The following is a 12,109-nucleotide window of genomic DNA, read 5'->3' as shown; positions in this document are numbered from 1 at the left end:
AGAAAGTCAAGCAGATTTTGAACAACATGTTTTATTTAAAGTAATATAAAAATAAAAATTCTGTCGTCATTTACTCACCCTCCTGTTATTTCCAACCTGTATGACTTTCTTTCTTCTGCAGAACACAAGAGAAGATATTTTGAAGAAAGTTGGTAACCGAACAGCACTGGTCCCCATTCACTTCGATTCTATGGGTACAAAACCATTGCAAGTAAATGCTGCCAGTTAACTAAATGTTTCTAACAATATCTTCTTCTGTGTTCAGCGGACGAAAGAAAGTCAAACATGTTGGAAATGACAAGAGACAAAGTAAATGTTTTTTTTTTGGGTGAACTGTCACTTCCGGATCAAAAGAAATACAAGCACATATATGTACGGGGTCCGTAATAGGCATTTAGTCTTACTATTTGAAGCAGTTTTGCTATTCATTTGGAAAATTGTGAAATATTCTCACATATTGAAAGCAAATGTCCAGTTGCAAATGAATGAAAAATGCCGGACCTTCAAATTCACATTTAATGGTCATCACAAAGAGAATAACAGACGCATATTTGGTACAGCTGGCAGACTTGTATAATGCCACCAGTCTCAAGGGACAAAATGAATAAATAAAAAATGATCTGTATAAATATATGAAACTGAAACCCCATCAGTGACATTTTAAACTCACCCTCTTATATTTGTTACACATCATCTCTTGACAGTTTGTGCCACCTGTATGTAGCAGTTTCTGTAGTTTTCATCCGGATACATTCTCTAGTTTGAAACAGCCTTTGGGTTGTGTGATTTGCTTTTTTTGAGGCGATTATTGTATTTTCACTTTGTATAGTGAACACCTGATGTTTGCACATCTGCTTTTTGAGGATGAGTTTGATGAAAACTGCTTTCTGTTAAAAGTCAACATATTGTTTTCCCTTGGGCTTTACTCAGGGATGGGAAATAGGTGTGAATGTGTTCGTGTGTGTTGAGGGGGCACGCGTTCGATAATGAAAGGTAATTGTACGTATATTATTATTTTAAGCTGTGTGTTCAACTGCTGTAACCAGAAGCAGTAGTGTCATTGGCCCTGTGCTTTGGTTTTCACACACTGTCTCTACTACACCATACGAGGCCTTCCTAACACACTCTGTCTGTCTCCGTCTGTATCAGTCCGTCTGTCCGCATTAGAAGCTGTCTGTTCGTCTGCCTGTCACAAGCTCAGATCTTCACACGCGCGAGATACTGAAATAGACTGAATGAATGCGAAACGAATCGTCGACCTCATCAAAGTGGGGACCACTTTTATAGAAACCAACAAAAACAAAATGCACATATTTTTGTCATTTGTATAGAATAAATAGACTTAATAATACTGTTTCAGCACTTTCTAATCCCAAGGAAGGGCGAGGAGTAAAGAGAACGTGGTGACATCGTCGTCTCTCCCCTCAATCTCTGCTCGTTCCTGGGTCCAACGCGTTGAGATGCGAAGGGTAGAGAGGTGAAATAAAGTTCTCTATGAACCTACTTAAATTTTTTTGTTTGTTTTATTGATTTGTGCTCAAACACCATTGTTTTTTATTTTCACGCTGGTTCTATATTTGACGTTGCTTCATGTTTGTACTTTGCTGTGGTCTCCTCTGTAGCACTCTTTTACTGAGGCAGGAGATGGGAGAAAGTGTTTCAATCAATGTTTTGAAAAGTTTGAGCGGCGACTCTCTCAGGAGAAGCACGCCGACAGTTTTCTTGTTTTACTTTCGTTTTTCTGGCACAAAAAGACGAATGTTCGTTTCAGCAGTTTGAAAACTAAATCAAAGTTTCTTTTTCTTTTTGTGGCCGTCTTTGAAATTTCTTTTTTGTTTTGAGGTATTTCGGCTCTCTTTTTTTTCTTGTTTTTCTCATAAAAGAGTTTTAAAGATCAGTCAGGATTTCTCTGTTAAATTGACTGTTGTTTGACAATTGTTCCGAAACGCTGGATAAATAACCTCAGGCTGAGAACTTCTGCCCACTTTTTCTTTGTTTTACCCTGATGTATGGGCGCCTCGAAATGGGTATTGTAATTAGTCTTATTACAATTATGAATATTGTTGGTTCTTATTATAAGCATTCAGCCAAATGAGAGCTGGATAGTCAAAACAGTGCACACTCCTTACGAAAAAGGAGGCATGCCCTTCAAATGTCTCCTTGTTGAGCTGGTAAACTGACAAGCACTTTCTCAGCGAGGTTCATTTTTCAAGCCTTGTTTCAAGAGACTTGTTCGAAACTGAGCGCTGTTGGCTTAAACTGGACACTCGCCCCCGGTTGACCACTGAGAACTAAAAGACCACCGAGGGCCCAAACCAACCTGTGTACAGACGCTGTCCTCACGTACCCAATGTGTCACACATAGCAATCAACGTGTGTATTTATCCTTTTGGAATTTGTACAAGTACACTCTCGAGATTCACATATCTTCAAGAAAAAGGTAATTTTTGTAACTTTGAATTTCTTGCCAATGAATGCTTAAGATGTCTCTGTGAAATTGTACTTAATAGATTGTTTGTGAATTGAACGTTTTCTAGGCCTAATTTTAACACGTCAGTTCCAAGTAGGTTTTGTGTACATTGAATTCTGAAAGGAGGGTGTAGGCAGTTTCTCGAAGGTCGGATGATGATTTTAAAGCCGAGACATACAAATTTGTAGGAGCTCGCTCTAGTGGGTTGGAAGTGGTATGACACTATGTCAGGTGAACAGCTGAGACGTGGCGTTGGGTGAATCATTTGTGCACGCATGTCCAGCCACCTCCATTATTTTCTGTTTGTTTTCCCTTTATCCTTTTGAGATTGCAATGTAAAGATTGTGTTTTGACACACACACATACAGGAAGCCATCGGTCATTCCTCAGGAAGGAGCTGGTTCAGATATAGCAGTACTCCTGCTGGACTTTTGCAGGTCTTGTTGTAAAGAGATTCGATGTCTTCCATTGGAAGGAAAATGGAAGCTGCTTTTAGTTTCTTTATTCACTTGCCTTTGGGCAGAAACATCCCCGATCATTATAGAACCACTGGATTGGACTTAACCTCTATTGAAAATGTCGAAGGGATGGATGGTCGGTTGCCATATTGCTGAGTCAGTGTTGTTATTTCCAGACTGGACACATACAGCATGCAGAAATGTTACGACTGTTAAAGGAAAACGGAATGTCACATCCCATCCAAAGGTTGTGGAGGATTCTGGCCAGTAGCAAGAGATGGGTCTTGGGAGAGGAGGTTGTGTTTTGCACCTTACTTGGTAAAGGAAAGATAAATATACGTATATATGAAAAAATCAAGCTCTAAAGGCCTAGGTAGAGATCATTGTGAGGCAAACTTTTGTTTGTTTGTTTGTTTATTTCCATATGCGTGCATACTCTGTAAGTTGTGTAAAATATTGTACTTGCACTAGCTTTTTAAAAAAAGAAAACTAATATAAAAAAACATTGAAATTCTATTTTCTAATCGTGGTGTGTCTATTTGTAGGATACACTCACCTTGTTTCTTGGAATTTTTGGTCCCTTTCTTTGATGGTGCTTGCCGGTTTTCTAGTTAGAACTTATTTCATTATTCTGAACAACAAAACAATATTTGATTCAGGTTGTGAACAAATTTGTTTAAAAAAGAAATCGTCTGTATACCAGTACAAGTTCATTGTTGCAGTATACACATACTAATAAAATTACAGTGCCAATTGCAAACCGCAGCCTTTTTGGAGTCACTTTTTTGCGAGTTGTGAGAGTCGAGCTGTTTGTTTTGTGAGCAGGAGCAGGTCCTGATCACACTGTCTGGGCTTATTTCTGTGATAAGAACCGGCTGCCCGTACTTTATCCCTTTCTTAGTTATTTCATTCACTAATATTAACAAATAACCTTTTGAAAAGTGTAATCAAAATAAAGATGATTGCCAATGCCATAGAAGAACCATTGTTGGCTACACCAAAGCATTATTTATATACTAAATTCTATACAAACACTGACTTAAAACTAGAGAAGTAAAAATGGTTCCTATATAGTATTCCTGCAAATAATTATATTATTCTAAGGAATTATTCAACTTTATCAAAAAAAAGTAATAATAAAAAGATGGTTGATATTTCATAAATCACATAAAAGTATGCAAGTCAATCACTTTCCTCATTTAGATATGTTTATTCCTCCATATGTAATGGCTTACATTTCACAGCTTCAATACAGTATTTTATATCTCATCAAACTGCACAAGGCTTTATGTTGAACACGTTACAGTTGTGGTTTTACATTCCTCTGATCTGATAGGACATCCCACCAAACCCATTGTACGTATACAACGGAAGCAGGCCTGCAGAAATAGTTCCCGACAGGACACAATGCACTGCATCAACTCGTAGCAATAACATGCAGGGGCTAATTAAAAGTGGCAGAGAATATTCTTTGTTGCTGTGTACAGTTAATACTCCACTAACATGCTTCATCTGACCTCTGGTCAGTCAGCTGTCTTTCAGTTCAAATCAACCTCTGTCCTCTATAGCATTGAATAACTTAAAAGGGATTAAATGAATAAAATGTAGTCATGCTGTAGGAGATGCGTTAGTATTCAGCAAAGTTCCTGAGTAAAATAGCATCTGTGTGTGTGTGCGTGCGTGCGTGTGTTTTTGTTTTTGAGGGAATTACTCAATGATTTAAAGAGATGCATGCGTCCAGAAAGCACAAAAAATTGAAAGCCTTTGAAAATATGCTGTGTTTTTCTAAAGTGGAATTACTTCACTCCCTTACTGTAGAGTTTTCAAGTTCAGTGTCACTTGATCATAACTGGAAACATGAATTTGAATTGATATGTGTGGGTTTGAGCACTAGGTGAACATTTGGCTGGACTGCTGCGTGACTCTGATAAACGTGGTCCTGCGGCTCAGTTCTTTGAGTTTGGCAGCTCCTACGTACGTGCAGGTGGACCGCAAGCCGCCCATGACATCCCTTATGGTGTTTTCCACATCGCCCTTGTAAGGCACCTGGACTGACCTGCCCTCTGATGCCCTGGAATCCATAAACACATGTACATAGATGCACCACAGATGTCTGTTTTACGTAAGCAACATCAGTTATGACTCTGACTGACGTAAATATTTGAATCATCAACTTGAATGACGGATGTCTAAAGGAATATGTAAATATCCTCACCTGTACTCGGCTACTCCCCCAACATACTTCTTCATGGCTGTGTCTGAACTCATCCCGTAAAAAAGCTTGAACTTCTTGCCGTCCTTCTCAATGACATCACCAGCACACTGATCGTGACCAGCAAGCATCCCTCCGAGCATGACAAAATCTGCCCCTGCACCTAATGTCATATTCACAGTGATCCATCAAAATCTTCATAGGAGGAAATAAATAATAAGCTATAGTATCAACTATTAAATATTAATTATTATATTCATATTATTATAAATTATTAATGATGATGTCATTCATGTTTCGATAAACTAACCAAATGCTTTGGCAACATCCCCTGGGCAGCTACAGCCTCCATCCTAAAGAAAATAAAGCTTTTTTATAAAAGTCTGCTTATGCATTTTGCGGATGATTTATCTCAGTCAATTACGGTGTAATGCATTTAATCGATATGTTTTTTTGCTCGTATTTATGTTCCCTAGGGATAAAACCGATGACTGCAATACAAATCTACCAACTCGGATACAGGAACATTAACTAAAGTCTTGTAAAATACAGTTCATATACGAAAAGAAACGAATTAGAACAATAACCTAATTCCCATCCTTGGGTGTGTGTGCTGCTTAGTTATGGGACAGTTCATCCAAAACTATTTTTTGATCATTTACTCATCCTCAAGTTTTTCTCTGATTAACACAGAGAAATATATTTGGAACAACGATTGTAACCAAACAGTTTTCGGCCTATTTTGACTTCCATAGTAGGAAAATTGCTTAATACATTTCTTTGTGCTGTTGAACACAAAATAAGATATTTTGAAGAATGTAGGAAAGCAAACAGTTCTGAGGCACTTTAGACTACTATTGTCATTTTTGGTAATTTGGGTGAACTGTCCATTTAAATGAATACAAAGGTAAACCATCATGGCCACTTAAAATAAATAATGCTGAATTCATTTAGTAGTACGTGTCTTTATAGGAAATCATTTTATATTTGGTTTTGATTAATGGGTGCTTGAGGTGGACACCGTAATAGTTTTGAGGATGCTGCCCTCTTGTGGTAATGTGATGTAACTAGTCTTTGTCTTTCCACCTGTCGATCAAAGCATTGCATTACAGAATGTTCATTTTGAGAATAAATGACAGACTTACAGAGATGATATGTCCTTTCAGTCCATGGGCAGAGTCGGCGCACTCAATAACAGCGCTCAGCTGTGGATAACCCACACCGGTCTTAATGCGTGTAGTGCACACAGAACCTACAAATATGTCATCAAATATCACGATCGTGCTTCATTCCAACATTTAAGTAATTCATTCTGAAAATATGAATTAAAGATAGGTTTGCAGTTGCATAAACTGAACATCTACAAAAAAACGGATACCTGGCCCGATGCCCACTTTAATGATGTCGGCTCCAGACAGAATGAGCTCCTCCACCATCTCACCTGTCACCACATTTCCTGCCTACGTGTTCAATACCATTATACATCTTTTGGTTATAGTTAAACAAGCTCACAAAATATGTGATTTCTTTAGTGTATTGGTATACGTTATATATTTGTGTCGATCCTCTTACCATAATAGTATGGTTTGGGAACTTCTCATGAACTGTTTTTACAAACTCCACAAAGTGTTCCGAGTAGCCGTTGGCCACGTCCAGGCAGATGTACTTGATGAGAGGAATGGCTTCCAGGATGCTGGACAGCTTCTCCAGGTCTGTTGCTCCGCTGCCTGAGCTGGCAGCAACATGCTGAAGATGAGAGGAGAGATGCAATAGGCTTCATTTCATTATTCAGCAAGTGGAATTAGTCAGTATGGTTGCAGTGCAGGCTTTGTGTTTATAAAAGCAAACAAATCTTGGTCGTACTTTCAGTATTTAGACAGTAAGTCCATAGTTTAGTGATCAATAATAAAGTGCAACCCTATGATCACTGTGGCCTTATACCTCTAGGCACTCTGGATGGCTGTTAGCAAAGGTCTTCCACTCCTCCAGGGAGTAATGCTTCTGGATGGCTGTGAAGAGGGTGTGCTGAAAGAGAGAGAGAGCAGGGTGAAGTCTGAGACATGCAGACGCCTGGCACCGGGACAGACAGAAAGCACTTCATCTCAAACCAAGGAAACCGAACCCAGCGAATAATGTTTCAGTGAGATTGTGATAATCACATCACAGATCGGCAGTATAACAAGACTTTCTCTGGGTTGTATTTCAAAGGCTCAGGTGCTCACCGGTCGCTGTGCTTTATTTAAAGACACGCTCACCTTGCTCAGCACCCGTGCCATCTCGAAAGTGCCAGTGGTGTCCATGTTAGCAGCGACGATTGGGATGCCATTGTACGTCTGCTTGGAGTTGCGGAATGTGAAGGTCCTCTGCAGGTCAACCTTTGAGAACCAAACACAGCGGCAGATGTGATAAATGCGTATCTTTATAAAAACAAGTTTTGTTTACAACGTACAGTGCTTTCAACCTTTTTCAGTTTCCGTTCCCCTAGTATCAAACATTGCAGTGCAAATGCAATGCTATACCAACTGAGCTATGAGTCCGAACCCATATATATTTTGTCACAAGCTAGCAAAAGGCATGTTTTGACATAATCAGAACTTTTACAGAAGAGATATAATGTTGACCAACCAGCAGAGAATGCAAATACACATTATCTTCATTGATTCCTGCTTACTGCAGAATCTCAAGTCCTCCTTATGTCTTCATACATGTCTGTGTTTTAGTACAAAGGGCTATTTTTCATCACATCATCCACAGCTGAGATGACTCGGGGGATGAATTTGTGATGAACCCTTCATGGGCTTGCCTGACAAAGGTCTGAAAGCTCTTTGTCTCTCATTTACTCTCTTCCCTATTTTTCTCTCATGCACAGATGCTCACGTTCTCAGAATCGGTTCTTGATCACTCCTTTTCACTTCCTGTAACTGTGCCCACATCAGTCACACTACATTGGTCTATAAATGATATAATTCGCTGCTGGGAGCAAACCGTCCATTTCCCCTTTTATGAGAAATATTGCAGCTATTTTTGTCATGAAATTGGATCCCTCTAATAGTGTATTGTTGGTGTTCAGTGATTGACTACTGCAGCTGTTGTTTGGTATTCAAGAGCGCGTGTACTGTATAATCAGTCGCCATTGCTGTCTGTATGGTGACAGTCATCAGATGAAGCAGCTGCAGTAAGAAGTGACCAGCGCTTTACCTCATCATGCGGTGAAATGCAGAAATAGAAAATCTCCTATGAATTCTTAGCGTTACAGGTCCAGTGTGTACTTTTTTGAAGGATCTGAAAGAAATGCAATATAATGTGTATACTGTAACTATGTCTTCAGAGGTGTATAAAGACCTTAGCAAATGAAGTGTTATGTTTTTTTATCTTAGAATGAGCAATTGCTATATAGATGGCGCTAGATGACGCTGAATTTCATACCCTTTAAAGGGGTCATATGGCACGAATACGTGTCTTTGGTGTGCTGTAAGTTGCCCATGCATGTATTAGACACGTAGAAATGAAACATGCATTTTATCACCCAGACCTGCCTGGAACGACTCGTGTAACCACACCCCCACAAATCTACATCGGTTCGTGGTATGATTGAATGATGAAGACCAAAATGTAGACACACGTGGGTGTACCTGTCAGTACAATTGCTTTGGAACCTGAAGTTCCAAATATGGTAAGAGGAGTTACATTTCAGTCACAAGCTTGCAATATTCGACCAATCACTACGCACTCCCTGTTGTCACTCCTCTCTTATGCCTCCGGAGCTCCTCCGTGAGAGATGCGAGACCGGTGGGTACTCCCCCCGGGGGTCAGTCTCGGCGGCCGCAGCGTCTGGGGTAAGGGTCCAGTTTGAGGGTCCATTTCTGTGCTCGATACTGTCCGCCAGCACTACAACCTGTTTCGGAAAAGGTTTTTCTAAGTCTTGATCCCTGTTTCGAAACAAGGATCCTATGGTTTTATGGGCCGTTCTCCTAGAAGAGAACCAGAGAGCGAGCGGAAGAGCACATGGAGAAGCCGCGGTGAGCACCGCTATAGTCTATTGTAGTTGTTTTTGCTAAGAGCTAATAATGGTGGCGTAGAGGTGTGTTTTTGGATGTGAGAGGAAAGGTTCAGGTTTCCAAAGGACCCGGTGTCACGACAGCAGTGAATGGAGTTTGTGTTTCCCGAACAGCAACGGAGTTGCGAAAATGTTTTTGTATGTGAATGTCATTTGGAAGAAGATTGTTTCTCAACCAATTACTAGTTTTACTCTGTATTTTCAAGTCGCTTGCCACAAAATGACGTAGCGATGCCAACGATAAAAGTGACCGTTTTTGGAGTCTGAACCACAGCCATTAAGTAAAACTTTGTGAAATATTGTCTCTGTTGTCATTGTAAGGCACCTAAGGCATTTACACCGTTTTAAAACGGCAAATACAGAAGACAATTAAAACATTATGAATGGTGACTTATATGATTTTAAAATTGTGACAAAGCTAACGTGGATGTTTCCCATATAGAGACGTTCATCTGTAGTCATTGCTGCTGTGGTTCTTGTTCTACTTACAGACTCGAGGTCCGATTCTGGATCATATATGTAAGGCTCGATCAAACTATAAGCAATAGTTAACGTTATGACAACAACAAAACTTTTTGGTACAGTATTTACATTCATACAACAGTTGACAGACGACATACAAAGGCTGCACATACTCGTCTTAAGCTCCTCCCATTGGAACGCCCCCGGGAGGACCGCTTTCTTCGGAAATAATCGTACAGCTGTATCTGTCTTCTGTAAATGTGAGAAAACTAAGCACTTTTCAGAGATATGAAGAACGCAAAACTACTCTACATGTACTCAAGAATAACATACAGTAAGATTGGCATACTGCATCTTATTTAACCCCTCCTTTAAATCGTGTATACACATTGAATTACAATCTAAAACAAACGATACTATTAGTTTTAGCCATGTCATATGACCCCTTTAAAACAGAATATAGACAATCAAAATTGTATCAGTGTAAAATACTCTTGTTTCAGTTTTTTAAATATGAAAATATGAACAAATTCTAATCTTACAAACATCTAAGTTATCTAGATACGAGCATAGGTTGATTTCAAGCATTAGTTACACTATTATTTCTTACATTGCCTTACTCTGTCAATATTATCAATATATATATAATGTTCTTTTCATTATAGGACCATTTTAGAAAGGAGAATCATTGGGTTTTCACAGACAGGATTACAAATGTTTGGAATAAGATACTTAATTTGTCTAGATAGTAATGTAAATGTGTATATATGTTTTGATCTCATGTGACTTAGTGGACCTGCTGGGTCATGAAGTGCAACAACACAGTGGAATCTGATTCTATATACATGTAGCACCCATCGTGCGCCGGGCCTATTTTTAACCGTGTTTTCAGAGCTCCTGATCTCAGGTTGCTTTTCCTCAGCCTGGACGTTTGTCCCGAAAACAAACAAATTTAACCATCAAAGAAAGTGGTAATGGAAATATAATTTCTTTTGACATTGAAAGAATGCAAAATTGACCTTTATACTAAATCACCAAGCGGATACATTTTTTCAATGCTGTTTATGGCACCAGTAATAATTTTTGTTTGAATTATTACTTGTGTTTTTGCATCTGTTTATATAAATAAAGGAATCAAATAAAATGTGGTTAAACAATTCTGTTAGACAAACCATTCTGAAAACCGGCTGCTGATCAACCAAAACCAGCACAGATTGGAGCCGAGATAAGGGTCCTACATACTTTGCAGTCATTCAGATTTCACCAAGGTCATTTCAATCCCATACCCTTCACCAAGGTCATTTCAATCCCATCTGCCACACACGTGCAATATTAAAGAATTAAAGCCACTGCTGAATTTGAGGTCCAGAAGGTAGACAATTGACACAGATCTCTCACACACACAGAGCAACCAGACGTTCTGTCTCACCTCAGACCTGCTCTTCAGACTGCTCCTCTTTGGTCTGAAAAGGACATCTTTAAAGTCCAATTTGAGGTCAGCATCCACCCGAGGCATAGTGACAGGCCTTAGAGCCGATGAGAGTTTCCTGAGGCGGGCTTGTGGATCAATGGGCTGGAGCTCCGGGCACCAAACCCGAACCGACAGAAGAACAGCGTATTTATAGTATAGGAAGGTCCGTCACTGCCCAGGCCCCCATTGCTTTATTTGGCCAGGCCTGTAGTCTCTCTCTTGTCCCACTCTCCTATCTCGCTCTCTATTCGCCCCTCCTCTTGCATTCACTCTTGTGTGATGACGGCTGCAGCAGCAGCGACTAATGTGTTTTTTGTGTGGCTGCCGGTCACAACATACGCAGAATGGAACTGCAGCTCAGCTCAGTACTGCAGTACGATTACAGAGCACCTGCTGTCCGGCTGGGGTATTGCTTCTCTGAAGCAATATAAACCGTACACTCTTGGGAGATGGAGGGAGGGCAGAGGTTGGAGATAAATTATAATATCTGGTTTGCCCTGTTATTGTACGTGTAGGCTTGTTGTTGTACTATATGCGTTGCGGTAAATTACATCACACATAAAAGTCACTCTTTAGTTCTTAGTTTGTTGTGTCATCAATTCATCTTCTTTCATCAGTAAGGACCCTTTCATTTTTTACACGTCGCGTGTAATGATGTACATTTTTAAATCGCACATGTGACCATATAGTAAGATATTAAAGGTCCAGTGTGTCATTTTTGGAGGATCTATTGACCAGAAATGCAATATAATATACATATATCTTCAGAGGTGTTACATAATGAACCGTAATGTTTTTATTACCTAAGAATGAGCAATTATCTCATACGCTATGGGTCATACATGGAATATGCTCAAATCGGATTGAACAACACGTTTCCTGGAAACCGAGGGCAATAGGGTTTGAGAAACGTTTTCTCTTGTTTGGTGTGTCAAGAATGTCAGCCCACTCAGCAGCAACATGTATATAATCCACACTC

The 12,109-nt window shown here is 39.6% G+C and overlaps 1 protein-coding gene across 1 annotated transcript; it reads right to left on the bottom strand.

The window, feature by feature from the left end:
• Positions 1-4,115: 4,115 nt before the first annotated feature.
• Positions 4,116-11,482, bottom strand: gmpr (guanosine monophosphate reductase). The gene is made up of 9 exons (XM_079484104.1): positions 11,089-11,482; positions 7,396-7,515; positions 7,082-7,165; positions 6,713-6,886; positions 6,519-6,600; positions 6,286-6,392; positions 5,451-5,493; positions 5,144-5,303; positions 4,116-4,999 (listed from the first exon to the last, which is right to left on the bottom strand). The coding sequence occupies exons 1-9, from the start codon at positions 11,173-11,175 to the stop codon at positions 4,819-4,821; spliced, it is 1,038 nt and encodes a 345-aa protein (XP_079340230.1). The 5' UTR covers positions 11,176-11,482; the 3' UTR covers positions 4,116-4,818.
• Positions 11,483-12,109: the final 627 nt, after the last annotated feature.

Source organism: Barbatula barbatula (assembly GCF_947034865.1).
Source record: "Barbatula barbatula genome assembly, chromosome: 21".
NCBI lineage: Eukaryota > Metazoa > Chordata > Actinopteri > Cypriniformes > Nemacheilidae > Barbatula > Barbatula barbatula.
Note: the sequence above shows the minus strand (reverse complement) of the source record. Positions and strands in the feature narration are given on the sequence as shown.

Coding starts and splice junctions, on each gene's coding strand:
- gmpr (XM_079484104.1), bottom strand. CDS start 11,175: ATGCCTCGGGTGGATGCTGACCTCAAATTGGACTTTAAAGATGTCCTT. Junction 6,601..6,712: donor TCCCAAACCATACTATTATG/GTAAGAGGATCG, acceptor TTGAACACGTAG/GCAGGAAATGTGGTGACAGG. Junction 5,000..5,143: donor GGGGGAGTAGCCGAGTACAG/GTGAGGATATTT, acceptor TATGGATTCCAG/GGCATCAGAGGGCAGGTCAG.